The sequence below is a fragment of the Crotalus tigris genome, unplaced genomic scaffold (genome assembly GCF_016545835.1).
Source record: "Crotalus tigris isolate CLP2741 ecotype Arizona unplaced genomic scaffold, ASM1654583v1 scf7180000024366.3429058, whole genome shotgun sequence".
Classification (NCBI taxonomy): Eukaryota; Metazoa; Chordata; class Lepidosauria; order Squamata; family Viperidae; genus Crotalus; species Crotalus tigris.
In genome coordinates this window covers 720,834-739,948 of record NW_024100535.1, presented here as the reverse complement: position 1 = coordinate 739,948, position 19,115 = coordinate 720,834, and the positions used below count along the sequence as shown (strand labels likewise).

Genomic DNA, 19,115 nt, shown 5'->3' with positions numbered 1-19,115 from the left:
ATTTCAATTAATACCTTTAAAAAGATTTGCTGCACTAGTGGCCTTCGAGTTAAACTCAGGCTATCGAATCTAATACTCAATGACTTAAAATTCTATGGTGTATGTTAAGGGGGAGGCCACCCTTGGGGTACAGTATAAGGATTTTGAAGGTTCCCTAGATGTGGTGGTTGTTGGGGGTGATCGTACGAGTCTTATTGGACTCGATTGGTTTGAGGCCCTGGGAATCCAGTTAACTGGGCTGCACAGTTTGCAAACGCTTGGCTTTGCAGAGGTTTGCAAGGAGTTTGCGGATGTGTTTAGTTCAGAGCTAGGATCCTACAAGGGGCCTCCCATTTCGCTATGTTTAGACCCAACCATCATGCCCATCAGGGTTAAGCCTAGGAGGGTACCTTTTGCCCTCAAAGGTAAGATAGATGCTGAACTGGACAAATTGCTCCAGCAGGGCATTTTAGAACCTGTGGATTCTAGTCAAGGGAAACTCCCATAGTAATTCCTCTAAAGGCTAATGGGAAATACGTATATGTGCAGACTACAAGTGTACACTGAATAAGGCATTGCAACAGCACATTTATCCAGTCCCTGTTGTAAGCCATATCCTGGCCTCCCTCAAGGGGGGGGCGCATTTTTGCGAAGCTTGACCTGTTGATGAGGCAGCTGCAGAGGCCCAGACTATTGTAACTCACAGGGGGGGCTTCATGGTCAAGAGACTGCAATTTGGGGTAAATGTAGCCCCTGGCATATTCCAAAATATCATGGAAAGCACACTTTGAGGTATTCCCAGGGTCTGTCCCTATTTTGATGACGTCCTCATTGCTGGGGAATCATCTCAAAATTTAGCAGAAAGATTAAGGGCTGTCTTGCTGCGTTTTAGAAAAGCAGGCCTTAAGCTAAAGCAGGATAAATGCAAGATAGGAGTCACTTCCACTGACTTCTTAGGTTTCAGGATTGATGCCAAGGCATTCCCCCTGCTGAAGCCAAACTACAACTATTCAACAGGCCCCAAGCCCCAAGTCCAAGAGTGAGCTATAAAGCCTTCTTGGGGCTATTAAATTATTACCATGCATTTCTCCCACACAAAGCAGCAGTGGCAGAACTGTTACATAGGCTCTTAAACAAGCAGGCTCCTTGGCAGTGGACTAAAGTCCATGACAAGAGCTTCAATGAGGTTAAGGCCTTGCTCACTTCTAATGCTGTTTTAGTGCATTTCAATGAGCAACTGCCTGTTTGCAACGCATGTGATGCATCTCCTTATGGGGTGGGAGCAGTACTTAGCCATCTGAAGGCTGATGGGACACAAGTCCCTGTGGCCTATTATTCAAGGACTCTGTCATCTGCAAAGTGGAATTACGCTCAGATTGACAGAGAAGCCTTGGCCATAGTAGCTGGCATAAAGAAATTTCATGATTTCTTATATGGCCACCATTTCACAGTCTATACAGACCATAAGCCTCTGTTAGGGTTGTTTACTACTAACAAACAGACTCCACATATCATTTATCCTCATATGCTGAGATGGTCCATTTTCCTGTCAGCATATGACTACACTCTAGTTCACAAACCTGGAAAAGAAATGAGCCATGCAGATGGCCTAATCAGATTGCCTTTAACTCAGGTAGAAGCAGACCTTGCTCCTGCCATAAATATTCTTTCCATTCAGGAGTTGCCTGAATCTCCCATTAATGCTAGGGACGTGGCTGCTGAAACTGCCACTGATCACATGCTTACACACGTGCTGACATGGGTGCTGTCAGGATGGCCTGACTCGTGTCCAGATGCGACATTTCAAAGTTTTTGGCAAAGGAGACATGCACTGTCTACCTTTAATGGGTGCCTTTTATGGGGTAGCAGGGTAGTCATCCCAGCCTCATTGAGGTCTAGAATCTTGATCTCTCTGCATGAGTGACATCCTGGGATAGTTAGGATGAAAGCTCTTGAGCGCAGCCATCTTTGGTGGCCTGGACTCGATAAAGCCTCAAGGCCCAGGTGCACGGGTGCCAAGTGTGTCAACAGCCTCGGCCTGAAATGCCTCAGGCACCAGTTCATATGTGGGAGGAAACTCAAACCCCATGGTCTAGGTTGCATATAGATTACGCTGGGCCCTTTCAGGGGCAATTCTTCCTGGTTGTTGTTAATAGCCATTCCAAGTGGCTAGAAGTTGTTCCTGTTTCCTCCACTACTGTTACCAGGACCTTCCAAGTGTTGAGAGGAATTTTTGCATCACATGGTCTCCCAGATGTTCTGGTTTTGACAATGGCCCTCAATTTACCTCTTCTGTGTTCCAGGCTTTTCTTCAAGCCAACCTGATCTGGCATGCACCATCGGCTCCCTTCCATCCTTCCTCCAACGGAATGGCAGAGAGAATGGTGCGCATTACCAAAGATGCCCTCAAGAAACTGACTTACGGTAACTGGCATCACAGGTTAGCTGATTTTCTTCTTGCACACCGCACCACACCTTGCACGTCCACAGGGAAGAGCCCATCTGAACTCTGCTGGGGTCACAGACTCATTACCAAACTGGACAGGTTGCACCCAGACTGGGTGGCTTCACAGGTGTCACTTCCGTGGGCACCAAGGAGACTTCAGTTGGGTGATCCGGTCTGGACTAGGAACTACGCTTCTGGTCATCTGCGGGTTCCTGCTGTCATCTGTAAGATCTCTGAACCTCTATCATACGAAGTGATCTTGGGAGATGGCCATGTCCTGCAGCGTCACAATGATCAACTGCGTTGGTGGTTGTCCCCTGTGGATTCCACCTCTGCGTCTGCTCTCGGGGGGGGAGGGGCCCAGGAATTAAGTCACACTTCAGGTCAACCTCCTGAGACACAATCTCACACTTCAGGTCCACCTCCTGAGATACAATCTCACACTTCAGGTCCACCTTATGAGATACAACCTCACTGTTCCTGGGATGTACCGCAGGGCGCTAGGGACTTCCCAGGGGAGGTGCAAGGACATTCTCAGAGTTCAGCTATTGCGCCGAACAGGGAGTCATGCATATCCGCAAGAGCTCCAAACAGGAAATTACCTGAGATGGGGTCTGCTAATGAGGTGACTCCTGACACTGGCACCTTGGCCACTGGGGACTGGGAGTATTGGGGCACACCTGCAACGCAACGAGACTGGTCGCGGGCTCGAGGGACTAAGTTCCCTGGAGCCATACAGAGTTGTTGTGGAATCCACAGCCAACTCAGAGGGTTGGGGAATTTCAGCTGCTCTCACAGAGCTTGGGGGGAACTCTGGCAATTCTGCTGGCATGCCTCACCAGGGGTCACCTGCAAAACTTGTGCATAAAAGTGCTGGTCTAGCGAGCCCAATAGACGGGCCAGTAGGCCAGGCACCCTTAAGAACAAGTCCTGGTCTGCCTAGCTGGGCAGGTGAACTGACAGGCCAGGCACCCTCCCTAACCTTGCGTAGGTCACAACTGGCTAAGGCCCCTCCTAAGCATCTAGGCGAATATGTGAGGTTCTTGTCAGTACAAGGGACCTTACATGTCTAGGTTGTGTAGATGGGATCTTTGTGGGGTAAAAGATAGACACACAAAGTCCACATTAGAAAGTGGTTTGGTTGGCTAACTATGTTAGTAGAAGAAGGGTGTCTGCATGTGAGCAGACTATTATTTTCTTTTGATTTATTTTATTATGATTGTAAAGAAGTGGAATTGCGTGTGTTCTATCCAGGGGAAGGGCCTGTCCTGGGCCTGATGAGGAAACTCAGCAGGCCCAGAATTGTTGCAAATGGGCCCGGGCATTCTAAAAGCTGCCCAGGACCAGACAGAGCGGTGCCAGCCTTGTGCGCATGTGCAAGGCGCGAAGAAAGAAGAACTCTTATTGGTTCACTCTGTCCGGGGTTCAAGCCCTATAAAAGGCCTGCATGCCTTTTGTTGCTTGCTTGGAGTTGGAGTAGGAGAATAAAGCATTGATTATTGCAACCATGTCTCTTCATCATTTGCAAGCGAACAGAGAACACAACAGTTTGATTTTCCACTTGGTGCAGAGTTTGTCTCCCAGTTGATGTCAGGGTAATTAAAGTCCCCCATTACTATGGTGATGTGCTTCCTACATAACTTAATTAGCTGATTAGCAAAAAGTTTATCTATTTCCTCTGTTTGGTTGGGTGGCCTATAGTATACACCTATGGCAATGTCATTCCCTCCCCCCCGCTTTTATATTGACCCAAATGCATTCAAGACAGCTTTCATCATTGTTGTGCTCTATTTCTGTAGAGATATAGTTATTTCTTATGTAGAGAGCAACTCCACCTCCTCTTTTGTTTGGTCTGTTTCTTTTAAATAATTTAAATCCCCCCAGCTGTGTGTTCCGTTTGTGGGTTTCATCCCACCATGTTTCCATAATGGCAACAATATCATATCTCCCCTCATTTACCTGAATTTCTAGTTCACCCTGTTTACTGTTCATACTCTGTGCATTGGTGTATAGACATTTGAGTCCTTTATGACTGACCATGTGTTTACTTTCTACACAACCTGTGTTGTGCCTGAGTTCCCCTATTTTATTACCACCTGTTTAGTTAGTGCACTTTGTGTGGCACTCGCCATTAAAAGCTTGATTTTGCTTGACAGCAAGGTTGATATTCTTGTCCACACACACATCTATATTACATGCACTGCTAACCCTATAATTTTTTGATTGCCGGGGACAGGGATGTTCTATATCAATTAACTCACTGTCCCCTTTGTTTAGTTTAAATATAAATAAAAATTAAACATTTAATTTTCTGAGAACACCTAACTTTAACTTATTGCTCGCATCCAATTAGAATAAAGCTATGATTCTGCAGAAGGTCATTGATTTATAGCAGGGGTCTTCAAATGTGGCCCTTTTATGACTTGTGGACTTCAACTCCCAGAATTCTTCAGCCAACATGCCTGGCTGAGGAATTCTGGGAGTTGAAGTCCACAAGTCATAAAAGGGTCAAGTTTGAAGACCACTGATTTATAGCTACAAGAAAGGAAGGTGACATGTTTTATCACATTACTGTTAGATGTTTTTAACCTCTTTAGAGCAATTAAGGGGTAATATTAAAAGTAGCTTTAGCCAACTTTTTAAAAATTGACTGCAAACATCAATTTTTAAAAAGTTGGTTTTAAAAGTTTAAAAAGTTAATCTGTTTTACAATATGAAAACGAATTATCCTTTTTATTTGTGTTTTATAAACAGCTTTCTATTACATATGTACTCTACAATCATTTTGCCGTTTTTGAACCTAGAGTGGCAGCTTGCAAAAATAAACCTATTACTTGTATGGGCAAACATCTTTTTATCTGTTGTGCAATTTTGGTGCTTTTTTTCAGATGGCATTATTTTCTCATTTTATTTTATTTTATTTTTTAATTCAGGGCATATGCTGGCAACTTGTCATATACAAATATGGAGGCTGCTTACTTCATACTGTTTTAATGTACTTACAAATTACTATATTCAGGCTTCATATTATTCTCTAAGATAGATTGAATATAAAATTTCAGCCTTTTTATAGTATTCAGAAGCAAATTTACACAGCAGTATTTTAAATCTGATTTTTATTGCAAAGAAGAAATGCTCTGGAGTTTGAAATAAAAATACCTATTTTTATTTTTATATTACTCTAAAGGAACATTTTAGTTGATTTGTACTGAATATCTGACACATAATCAAAAGTAATACCAAAACAAAACCAAGTGAGATAATGAAAAAAAAGTGAAGGAACATACATTTTATGAATTAAAAAACCAAAGATCACCCTGAAACTGAGAAACTTCAGAATGACCTTTCTTGCACAATATATTAAGTTATAGCTTGGTTAGTCCTAGAAAGATCTGCCCATCAAGACCTTCATTTAAACCAATGTTTCTCAACTTCAACATTTTTAAAATGTGTGAATTTCAACACCTAGAATTCCTCATCCAGTACTGAAGTCCAGACATCTTAAAGTTGGTTCACATTGATAAACACTATGGCTAAAGTATCTGAAACATAATTTATATCCATAATTTGTTATAAGCTTCCTTACTTTAGTCATGGGTTCATTTGATTTTGGGACCCATGGGTAGCAAGGGGGCAGATTTATTGAAAGTTTCTCCTAAAAGTGTTGAAGCATCTGTCTTGGAATGCCTCCCCATCTTTGAATGTCTTCAAGGGCAGCTGATCAGTTATTTACCAAATTGTTGTAGGTGTATTCCCACAATCAAAGAGGATAACTGGGGGAAAGTCCCCAGGCAGACTCATTGAACCTTTTTGAGGATCTGGCTATTTTAATGCTTCTGAATGAACACCCGGTTCTCATAATCATTAGACATGATAGACTACACTACAAGCTGATTTAATCTGTCTTTAATAAGGACTCTGTAGATGAGCTGTAATGGCATATGGTTATACAAAAAAGCAAATGGCTTGCTTTGGGCAGAAAGCACATTAGAAAGAATTCCCTGAGGTTTTTTGTGAATGACACGATAAAACAGATGTCAGCCCAGAAGGCATCATAGAGCAGTGACCCTCTGAGATGCATTTTATGATTGGGAGAGAGAAGGAAGTAATATTTTGGGACACTTTTACTGATCAAGGAAGGATGAGTGATTGTGAGTTATCGCTTCTGCCTTCTTCCACTTAGTTTTTTGGAGATAAATAATATCTTCAAAGGCATTGATAAGTGCACATGAATCATACTGCAGCAAGTAACATTTACTTTCTAAACATTTTAGTCTTTTATATCTAATATGGGTACTCTAGTAATTCACATTTGTACATTTGTAAATTATAAATTTATAAACGCCTATTTTCATTTAGGAGTTCCCAAGCACACTCCTTTGAAGATACTGTGGCAAATTCACTGCCTATTTTTGTCTGACCAGCAAGGAAAAACTATTCCTGACTACTTTGATTTGTATAATTGTAATGAAGAAAAAAATGCCATAAAAATTTTAAATATGTGTTCAAAGATCCATTGAACTAGTGATGGAGGACAGCAAACGAGAGTTAATGTTCAGTATCCACTTCTCTCATCACACTCATGTCTATAAAAGCATTTAGTGTTATTGTGGTTTAAACATCTCCTTTCCTGTACTTGTTACTATATCCATTAGCATTTCTGTTGTGTAAAGTCTAGTTTCGTAGTAAAGCCTTACTGAGAAGCTGCTAATATTCACCTCTCTATTGTTATGTATATTTCTGTCTGGCAAAGTAGAAATAGATATGCATTTTAAACTCGGAAGCTTTTACTTACGGATACCCATAGATATAATTATTGAGGTGCTATAAAGAGTTTGGAGTAATGGCTCCATTATATTGCAATTAAATATAGAACTGTTTCTTTAAGAGAAGAACCATCATGATATCAAAATTCAGTGGCACTTCTCCTGGGAAGTATTAATGAAAGGAAGATGGTTTTCTACCAATTCCTTGTTTCCTTTGCATACGCTGTCCACCAGCCAGCATATGTTCTTCCCTGCAATCTAAGACATATTTATATTTAAACTCTAAATGCTGTAGAATGACTTCAAGGACAACAGATTTAGAATTAGCCAGGGCATGCATACGCTTTATTGATGTGCGGATATATTTAAAGTTTAGCTGATCAAATCACCATTTTTATGATTAGATTATCATTTTTGTATGGAAAAATGAGTGTAATACACAAAGCTATAGATTTGCTAGTTCTGCCTTGCAAATGGTCTTCCTCACATTGTATTAAAACACCTGCTTTGGAAAAAATGTAATTTGGAATCTTACTTTTAGTTTTGGATTCTGTTCAGTTGTTAAACCCAAATAAAAATTATCCCAAATTATCTGGGAAAAATCTTCCATTGTTGATGACCTCAGAGCTATGAAAATGTTAGGATTGCATTTCCATTTAGGATGTAAATGTATGTATATATAGGTACTGTATAGATAGATAGATAGATAGATAGATAGATAGATAGATAGATAGATAGATAGATAGATAATCTGTCTTCTTCCTAAACTGAAGGTGATTTATTAAAGAATGCATTAACTTTTTTTTCTAAAAAAAAGGTGATATGAAACATATGGATTCATTTAGAGAATTAGGAAAAAAGAAGTAGGTGAAACAACATGACAAATTCATTGGCAGACATCAAAGTGATTGTTTAAGTTCACTTTAAACTCATGACAGCACACTTCCTCAATTCATTCTGTATTCCTTTGGTCATCTTACATATCACTCAGGGCACTTGCTATGCAGCACCATGCATTTGCTGATGAATTCATTCAGGCACTGAAAATCCCGGCTTGAAAAGATAAATGGCAATCAAAACAGCTAATGCAGACAGTTTACAAATTGCACATGAAATCACTGGAATGTTTAACTTTTTTTTTAATCTCTCATGCTGTGTGTCTATTCATAGTTTTGAAAAATTCTTTCTTCTGTCTACCCTTCTCCCATTTCTGATGCATGAGCTATTTTTTTGTAAGGAGTGAAATGATGATGATGATGAATCAATCAATCAGAATATAGCTGGAAGGGACCTTGGAGGTCTGATAATCCAACCCCTTGCTCTAACAAGAGATCCTATACCATTTCAGACAAGTACTGTCCAATCCCTTCTTAAAAACCTCCAGTGATGAAGCTCTCACATCATCTGAAAGCAAGCTCTTCCCCTGGTTAATTGTTCTCACTTTTAAGAACTTTCTCCTTAATTCCAGGTTGCTTCTCTCCTTGATTAGTTTCCTTTGTTTTTTTTCCATTGTTTCTTGTCTTGCCTTCTGGTGCTTTGGAAAATAAGTTGACACTCTTTTTTGTGCAACCTCTCAAATACTGGAATACTGCTGTCATATCCCTCCCTAGTCCTTCTTTTCTCTAAACTAGCCATACCCAGTTCCTGCTCTTCGTATGTTTTAGTCTCCGGGCCTTTAATCATCCTTAGTTGCTCTTCTTTGTACTTTTTTTCAAAGACTCGACATCTTTTTTGTAATAAGGTGACCAAAATTGGATGCTGTATTCCAGGTGTGGTCTTATTAAGGTTTTATAAAGTGGTAATAATGCTGATGGAAATGATTATGATAAAAATAATATTCTTAGGAATAGAAAAGACCTAGCCTAATTTTTACTATTATATAAAACATACTGATGCATCTGATAGGTGAAAGAATGTGGAGCAGACTCCACAATTTGGTAGAAGAATTGTTGTAATTTGTTTAACTAGCAGTTGCTTCAAGAGAAAAATCAAAATTGGGCATTCTTTCCTTCTTTTCTGATTTAATGAATTGCTCACTCCTGATTTTATGGTTGCAAACTGATATGCATTAACCTGCCAATAAGCCTCATGAGACTCAGTGAAATCATTCTCTCTATAGGTATGCAATTGGTTAGTGATACTATAATCTAATTCTGTCCATACTTATTCAAAATGAAAGTGTGTTAAATTAAATTGAACTTTCTTTGTAATATGCATGCATAGGTTTGCTGCCTAAAGTTGCAATTCTATTTTCATTTATAAAAGAAGTAATATACTGCTCAAAAAAATAAAGGGAACACAAAGGTATAGGATCCTATACATTTATGTTCCCTTTATTTTTTTGAGCAGTATATATTCCATTAAACACACTGACGCTGACAATGTGTTATATTTCACCAATTATATACTGTGTAAGGGAACGAACCTAATAGTTTTTCCTTATAAGTAAATATCCCAAACTTGGAAAATTTGGTTTTTTCCCCCTTCATCCCTGTATATAAGGAGATGAATTTGAGAAAATAAGCAGCTGGAAGAGGGATTTTAAACCTCCAATCAGCATCTGAATTAAACTATCTTGAGGCCACTTTAAAGGAAATAAAAACAAAAATCAGCTGGAAACCATGCTGAAAAGTATGAAGCATAATTTAATTCTAAACTTCTTGGGTTTGCTTTGCATACACCTAAGTTTTTCAATATTTTTCTAGTATAATTGGATTATCTATTTGTTTGTGTTATAGCTCACCTGTTGTTCAAGAGTTCAAGATGACACTTTGCTCCAACAATGATGTGAGTTAGGAGGTAAATGAGAGAGAATGACAGGCCCAAAGTCACCTCCTGCCACGGTTTTCCCAGTGCCTGACCAAGAAGCACTCCAGTCTTATAATTGATTTCAGTCATGAGGATCTTTTGAATATAGTTTAATCTCTGAACAATCTTGTTTTATATTCAGTGCCCCCCATTACTGGCTTAAAACAACATTTCCGTTGTATTTAAGCAAATGATACTATTCCTAGTTTAGTCATCAATTTCTAGAATAGTGTTTCCCAATCTTGACAATTCTAAGATGTGTAGCTCAACTCCCAGAATCCCCCAGTGAGCATGCAGGAATTCTGGAAGTTGAAGTCCACACATCATAACATTGCTAAGGTTGGGAAACACCATTCTAAGGCGACATGACTGGTGAAAATAAGCTGAAACTTTTCCTTTTGACTGCTTCTTTTTTAAACTACCCCTTTCATTTATATAAAGGTAGCCTACTGGAACATAGATTGTTTCCCATCGGTTGTGATTTAGACAATGTTAACTAATTTTTTCAATGAAGGTGCAAGACCACATTAGTGGACTGCATTTTTTAAAAAAAAAAAACTTATTTGAACACTTGAAGACATAAGAGAGTGCCCAAGGTAATGTGGAATAATGAACAATCACTAAAATAATGATGTGTCTGCATAATTACTGGAATAGTGCTGTGTTAGTAGTATGTGACTAACCTAATGTGCATTGCACTTGGATACAATGTATGTAGCAAACTCTCTCCATGAAAAACGAACTTAATGTATTACAATGTGTATTTCAATGTGTATTCCTTTGTTCCTGAGAAAAGGGAAGTATAAAACTGAAGTCTGAACCTGCCCTCGGGGTTCAGAATTGCTAGTTGCTATTGCTTCTGAACCTGCGCAATAAATCTCTCTGCTAAAACTCTCTAGAATTCGTAAGAGTCCTTTCATTTTCCACAAGATTTCTGGTGACTCTGCCGGGACTCTTAGGAAGAGGCCGTTGACCTTCCAGACGGACTGCCCTGGTGGGTAGCCCCTCTCCTAACGACGACTCTTCCAAGCCAGCTCTGTGGCCTTTGCCTATGGGGAGACCTCGACGGGACGGGAGGGGAACTCACCCATCAGCGAAGCACTCCAGTCAAGGATCCACCGAGGGTAGCAGACGGGTCTTTAATCCACGGAAGGGTCTGGAACGCCTGCAGGCAACTTTTATAAAAGGGGATACCTGATCCCATTTGGATCAGAAGAGGGGATTGATCACCCCCTAGAAGACAAGGTGGCGTCCTTAAGTCTTCAATAGGTAGGATTGTGTGGGTGGTTAAACCATCGTATTTCTTGAAGAGGCGTTGGAATGTCCGGCACTCCAGGTCGGTGGTAGTGTGTTAGGGAGAAATGGGAGGAAACCAGACTAAGAAGGGCATTGGTCAGACACCGCTTCAGTGTATGTTAGGAAATTTCAAAAATGGTTTTTCTAGGGATTATGGGGACCCACGATCAAATCCAGCCATGTTAAAAAGATTCTGTGAATCTGAATGGACCACCTTTGGTGTAGGGTGGCCCAAAGAGGGATTGGCGAATCCCGAACTCATGGTATCGGTTCATCAAATTGTGACTGGAAGTGGTCATTGGGACCAATATCCCTATATAGACCAATGGCAGATCAATATTGAAGAAAAGCCTCGATGGTTAGCAAAGTGTCAGATAGAATGTGCTAAAATATATTTGGCAAACCAAAAAGCCAAACCTCAGACAAAAGCTAAGATTTTGAGCCAGGAAGAAAGAAAGGAAGTTGCCAGGCCCCCGCCCTATGTTCCTAGAAGAGAAGAAGGGGGGATATGTCAGCAGATTCCACCCCCTCCGGTTGAAAGAAATGAAGTCCACCTTCAACCAGAAGCCGGTGTGAAAAGAAAGATAAAAAAAGATAGAACTGTTCAGAAGAAAGATCAGGACTTGGATAGCGATGACAGCAAAACATCAGTTCCTAGTCGAACTAGAAGTAAAACGAGGGTAAAAACAGAAGAAATGATCCCCCTCTAAGAGAAGTTTTGGTCCCTGGACCAAATAACACCAATATTCTGATGCTCCAGTATGTTCCCTTTACAACCACTCAATTGGCGTTGGCAATATGGACCATTTTCAGAAAAACCTCAAGAAATAATAGACCTATTCTCCACCATTATTCAGATGCATAATCCCATGTGGTATAATATGCAACAACTTATTTCTACTTTACTGGATATGGAGGGGAGAGAGAAATATAGGTTAGGAAAATTAAAAGTACTTGCCCGCCGACACCCCGATGGGGGAGCGAATTACCAGGCAAACAGAGATACTGAAACAGTAGAAGAAAGACCAGACTGGAATGCTAATGATGGACCAAACTTTGTTGCAAAATTATCGGCTTTTGTGTTTAGAAGCCCTGAGAGAAGCCACAATTCGTCCAGTTAATTATGCTGCAGTAACTAGTATTTGGCAAGATAAAAATGAGTCACCAATCGCTTTTCTCAGCCGACTGATAGAAGCTTATAAAGTAAACACAGGTCTTGATATGGAGGTGGCACAAAATCGCCCACTCCTAATTGAAAGATTTATCACCCAAAGTGCCTCAGACATAAAGAAAAAGTTACAACGCACAGAAGGGGCATTAGGGAAGAATATAGCAGAGATCATGGAAATAGCTCAGAAAGTGTTCTGTAACTGTGAAAAGGAAGAACATAAGTCAGATCAGAAAGAAAAAAGGAAGGTTGAAATGTTAGCAGTGGCCTTGGGGGGAATGCGTATTGGACCCAACCAATGTGCCATCTGTAAACAGGAAGGACACTGGCAAAGGGAGTGCCCCCAGAGGAATGGCCAACCTAAGGGACAATCTCGCCAGTATGGAAGAGGACTAGGAAGAGGATTTAGAGGGATTTTTCAAGGAAGTTGTAAGGGAAGCTTCAGGGGAAGAGGGCGTCCAGCCTATCCCAGTCAGATGGAAGAAAGAGAAGAAAACATGATCGGCTTAGCTGACATGGAATAGGGAGACTGAAGAGGACCGGGTTCTATGGTCCCACCCCTGGAGCCCATTGTTAAAATACGGGTGGGATGACAGATTGTCCCAATGTTAGTTGACATGGGAGCCACCAGATCGGTCCTAAATAAATCTATTGGCAAACCATCAAACCAGACCATCCAAATTCAGGGAGTGTCCAGAGAAACTCAATTTCGACCACTCTTGGAACCCCTAACACGCGAAGTGCGACAAGGAATCATTAAACATCAATTTTTATATGTCCCAGACTGTCCAGTCCCATTATTGGGAAGAAACTTGCCAAATAAGTTAAAAGCAACTATTTCCTTTGACAATGGGAAGCAATTAATTCAAGTGTGCCACCCAGTGGAAGAAATATGGCACTTGATGGTAGTGACAGAAGAAGAAGTAGAAGGTACTAAGTGACAACAATTTAATGTCCCACTCCTGTGGGCAGAGGATAACCCACCTGGATTTGTGAAATATGCCATACCGTTATGGTGGAACTAAAACCAAAAGCATATCCTGTTAGAGTGCCTCAATGATATTGTACTTCAGAGGCTGCTATTGCCATTCAAGAATTAATCCAAAAATACTTGATAGCAAAAATCATTAAAAAAATTCAGTTACCCTGGAATACTGCAATTCTACCTGTTTGTAAGTTCGACGGACAGTGGAGACCAGTGCAGGATCTCCGCCCCGTTAATAAATTGACCTTAACCCTACACACGACTGTTCCTAATCCATATATTCTTTTGAGTACAATACCTGCATCCGCTAAATGGTTTTCAGTTGTGGACTTAAAGGATGCATTTTTCACCATACCTTTAGCTGAGGATTGTCAGGAGATCTTTGCATTTGAATGGGCTAATCCAAAGACACAAGTTAAGACTCAATATACCTGGACTAGACTACCACAAGAGTTTAAGAATTCACCTACGTGTTTTGGTCAAGCTTTAGCCCAAGATCTTGCATATTTGAAGTTAGTCAGACAAGAGGACTGTTGTCTTCAATATGTGGATGATGTTCTGATAACTGGACAAAACAGGGAGGATTGCTTTGAAAACACACCCAGACTGCTCCAAATGTTACAAGACTGTGGCTACAGAGTGTCCAAAATTAGTTCAAATGACTGTAATGTATTTAGGCTATGAACTATCACAAGGACAAAGAACTCTGGGCCCCCAGAGAAAGCAAGCTGTGTTACAGATTCCCATCCCCCAAACAAAACAGGAAGTTAGAGCCTTTTGGGGAATTACAGGCTTCTGTAGAATTTGGATTCCTAACTTCGCTCTCACAGCTAAACCATTGTACCAAGTTTTAAGAGGATCAGAAAAGGAACCCCTTTTGTAGCAACAAGAGCAGGCCCAAGCAATGAAACATCTTCAACAAGCCCTTATTACAGTACCGGCTCTAGGACTACCTGATATATCTAGGTTGTTTTCATTTTATGTCGATGTGAGACAGAATGTGGCTTTAGGAGTCCTTACTCAAAAGCAGGGAAATTGGAATCGCCCAGTTGCTTATCTGTCAAAACAATTGGATATGGCGGCGCAAGGATGGCCACAATGTTTAAAAATTCTAGCAGCAGTTATGCTGTTACTACAGGAGGCAAATAAGTTAACCTTTTCTGTTCCGGTGGCTGTTTGTACTAGTCATGCCCTGCAGACAATTATTGACAATAAGGGGCATTTATGGATTAGTAATCAAAGGATGCATAAGATACAGGCCCTTTTATTAGAAAATCCACAGGTTACACTGCAACAGTGCTCTACTCTCAATCCGGCCACTCTTATGCCAATACCAGATTCAACTATGCCCGTGCATAACTGATGCAAACATAGAACTATAATATTCTTGCAGACGTGACCTTACAGACCAACCATTGCATAATCCAGACTTTCAGTGGTTTACCGATGGATCCAGCTTTATGGATCAAGGAATTAGATACTCTGGTTACGCAATTGTTTTTCAAACTGCAACTGTAGAATCAGCACAATTACCTAGCCAAGCAAGCGCACAATTTGCAGAGTTATATGCCCTAACCCGAGCATTAGAAATAGCTGCAGGAATGATTTTAAATGTATATACGGACAGTAAGTATGCATTTTTGACAATTCATGCACATGCCGCAATCTACAAAGAAAGAGGATATTTGGAGTCCACAGGCAAGATCATCCAATATGCAACTTTGATTAAAAGACTTATTAAGGCAGCTCAATTACCGTCTAAAGTTGCAATCATCCATTGTCCTGGACATCAAAAAGACTCAAGCCTTATTACCCAGGGCAATAGGAAGGCAGACAAAGAAGCCAAAAGAGCTGCGTTAGAAGGCCCCCCCTCCAATCGGATGTCACCAGGTTCATGTATTTACATGACACTTACTTAGAACAACTTGATCCTACATATATGAAAGAGGAAAGCCAAAAGTTGAAACAGGATGTACAAGCTGAACTGGTTAAAGGCTGGTACACTCTTCCCGATGGACGCATTGCTGTTCCTCTTGCACTTGCCTGCCCCCTTATTTTTCAGCCCATAAGCAACATCATTTGGGAAAAACTGCATTATTACAGCAGCTTGAATGATTTTTCTATCTTTCCTTTGCTTCTTCGCTAACGGCCCAAGTATGTTCTCAATGTTCCATTTGTTCCCAAACCAATGCACGCCAAGGACCAGTAGTACCGCCTGGTCGACAACCAATCGCTTATTTTCCAATGGACTATGTCATTGTTGATTTTACTGATATGTCTAGGAGTAAGAAATATGTAGCCCTGTTAATTATAATTGATACCTATTCAGGGTGGATTGAGGCCTTTCCGACTGTAAATAAAAAAGCTATACAGGTTGCCAGAATCTTTCTTAAAGAAATTATTCCTAGGTTCGGTTGCCCTTCTAGGATTTCATCAGATAATGGCCCTAAGTTTGTACACCAAATTAATAAGGCTTTAGCCCAGGCATTAGGAATTAAGTAGAGATTTCATTGTGCTTTTCACCGCCAATTGGCTGGTAAGATGGAACGTGCTCATCGCATGATTAAAACCCTTATTACCAAATTTTGTTTGGAAACTCATCTCCATTGGCCAGACGTTTTGCCTATGGTTTTGTATGAAATCAGACTGGCCCCCTGCATTAAATTACAACTTAGCCCTTATGAGCTCATGTTTGGCCATCCCCCTTGTCTATTTAAACCTGACAGTCAGGGCTGGCCGGACTTGGCTCATAAGGGGGGAATAGACCAACAGAAATCGTTACATCAGTTACAGCTTCATAATTTAGCTGTTTCAAATTTGCGCCATTATATGATGGAACAACAACCCCCTCCAGTGGTCATGGCAACACATGGGTTCAAACCAGGAGATAGAGTATGGGTAAAACACTGGAAATCAGATCCCTTGAGCCCAAGATGGAAAGGATCATATACTGCTGTCATGTGTTCTCCTTTGGCAGTGAAATCCTTGGAGGGAAAGTCCTGGGTCCACTGGAGTAGATTGAAAGCAGCTGCACCTGCCGATCCAGTAACTTACAAGGTGGATAAAACTGACAAACCCTTAGTGTTAATATTTACAAGAAATACACCCTGTCGAACCCTACCGGCAATGGGTTCTCAACACACGATGTGAACATCAGACGTTGCTGAGACACTCCGGAAGCTGTCTCTCTATGCATGGTGGAAGACATGAGGATTCTACAGCTCATAATATCTGTTAGTTATTTAATATGGGGAATATACACACACATTCCTACACAAATCAGTGCAATGGCTACATGAGAGGTCATACCGCAGAAACCCTCTAATAGAAAACTATGGAGTAGTACACACAAAGAAAGAACAAAAACACAGGAAAGCCAGGATTGTCAAAATTGCATCAAGATTACAAAACAAGGAAGCCAGATAACTAAGACTTTGATTTATCATACAATGAAACCAGAAGAGTGCCAAGATAGCTCCCCTACTCCTGTACATACAATAAAACTACATATAAAGTTTGTAGAAAAGGGGTCCAAGATCAGTATTATAACCCAAAGTCTAATCCTGATAGTTGGGCCTTACAAATCCGAACACATAGAACAGATAGGAGCTCTAGGGACCAGGCACTGTTAGTGATCTCCCAATGGAAATCCAACCCACACTCCAGTTTTAGCGTCACCTTTGATGTTTGTAAGGCAGCTAATTGGACATGCATGTTACTCAAGGAACAAAACAGAATCTTGCATAGCAGTAGGTAACCTCCTATGCACAGGGACTTGGGAAAATGGTAAATGGTGGTCTGGAATCAACGAAACCACTACTATGGATCATTATGCTTTATATGGTATCTGGGATGCCATATCTAAAAGACCTATATGGTATCTGGGATGCCATATCTAAAAGACCCCACAAATACCAGTCTCCTTTGGCTAGCCCCAGATGGAATGTACTGGATTTGCGGAAAAATGGCATACGGACAACTACCTAAGAACTGGTGTGGATCTTGTGTATTGGGAATAATTTGACCAGGATTTTTCCTGTTACCATTTAAAACTAAGCAAATTCTTGGAGTTCCCATCTATGATGAAGTTGGCAATATAAGACAAAGAAGGGAACTAAGTGCACGCACCCAATGCACAGGAGTCACTTGGCAAGAACATGAATGGCCACCTTGCCGCATTATCATAGTTTATGGTATGGCTACTTGGACTGAGGATGGAATGTATGGATACCATACCCCTATTTATATGCTCAACAGGCTCATTAAGTTACAAGCGGTGGTAGAGTTAATCACTAATGAGACTGTGAATCGGCCAAAGAAAATGTGAAATCCAGGACATATATTATGCAAAATAGGTTAGCCTTGGACTATCTGTTGGCCAAAGAAGGAGGGGTATGTGAAAAATTCAACCTAACAAACTGTTGCATCAAAATAGATGAAAGTGGGAAAGTGTTGAAGGACATAACAGACAAAATGGTCAAACTAGCTCACGTTCCAGTGCAAACCTGGAAAGGATTTAATTTGGAAGACATATTTTCAGGATGGTGGCCAAAGTTACCAGGCCTACAAACCGTCATAGTTATAGCAGTCTTGTTAATTCTAGGATGTATTTTGATTCCCTGTTTACTCCCCTGTGTTGTAGCAATGATTCGAAGGATCTCAGAAAGTACAGCCCAATTAATTGTAAAACATGAAACAATGTTAGCTTTATGGGAATATAAAATGTTGCCCCCTAAAGATCCTGAATTGGAGATAAAATGATGGAAGTTTAAGTAGGAAAACTTCCAAAGGGGGGAATAATGTGGAATAATGAACAATCACTAGAATAATGATGTGTCTGCATAATTACTGGAATGGTGCTGTGTTAGTAGTATGTGACTAACCTAATGAGCATTGCACTTGGATACAATGTATATAGCAAACTCTCTCCATTGTTTACCCGTGAGAAATGAACTTAATGTATTACAATGTGTATTTCAATGTGTATTCCTTTGTTCCTGAGAAAAGGGAAATATAAAACTGAAGTCTGAACCTGCCCTCAGGGTTCAGAATTGCTAGTTGCTATTGCTTCTGAACCTGCGCAATAAATCTCTCTGCTAAAAGCCTCTGGAATTTGTAAGAGTCCTTTCGTTTTCCACAAGAAAGGGATTAATGAGAAGTGATTGATTTTTGGCATTCATTAAGAAAATTATATTCTTATCTTTTTTTTTAATGCATGACTTCTCCAGAAAATTGCCTCCAATTTTAGATGATTTATTTAAATCAAATTACAGTGAGGAATTAATGAAGAAGACCATAATATTAATTGCCTGATATATTTTGTTTTTCTTTTCCTGGTTTGAAAACCAAAAAAAGCAAATAATAACATAAAGGTTTTCTCATTGGTTTTGCAATTCACAAAGTGTTTTCATTTGGTTTTGCAATTGGTTCTGCAATTCACAAAGTTTTTTCTTAAATAAAAATATGCTAATCAAAATTCCACTTGCTATTTTTTTTTCCAGCTCTCGTAAATGTGAAACTTTGGGCTATTGATCGGCAATGTTTCCAAACAATCATGATGAGGACTGGCCTTATCAAGCATACAGAGTATATGGAATTTTTAAAAAGGTATGGCACTGGATTATGTATTTGTCTTTTGGAAGCACACACTACATTTATTACCGTGGT

The 19,115-nt window shown here is 40.3% G+C and overlaps 1 protein-coding gene across 6 annotated transcripts in view; it reads left to right on the top strand.

Annotated features, from left to right (window-relative positions):
- The window catches only part of PRKG1 (protein kinase cGMP-dependent 1), a 1,362,786-nt gene that overhangs the window by 902,469 nt on the left and 441,202 nt on the right, over positions 1-19,115 (top strand). For 5 of the 6 annotated variants that reach the window (XM_039327748.1, XM_039327751.1, XM_039327747.1 and 2 more), the window contains one exon: positions 18,950-19,055. In XM_039327748.1, the coding sequence (XP_039183682.1) occupies positions 18,950-19,055 (106 nt within the window). Of the gene's footprint in view, positions 1-2,398; positions 2,420-18,949; positions 19,056-19,115 lie in introns of those variants that run through there. The other variant, XM_039327752.1, reaches the window with a different exon arrangement.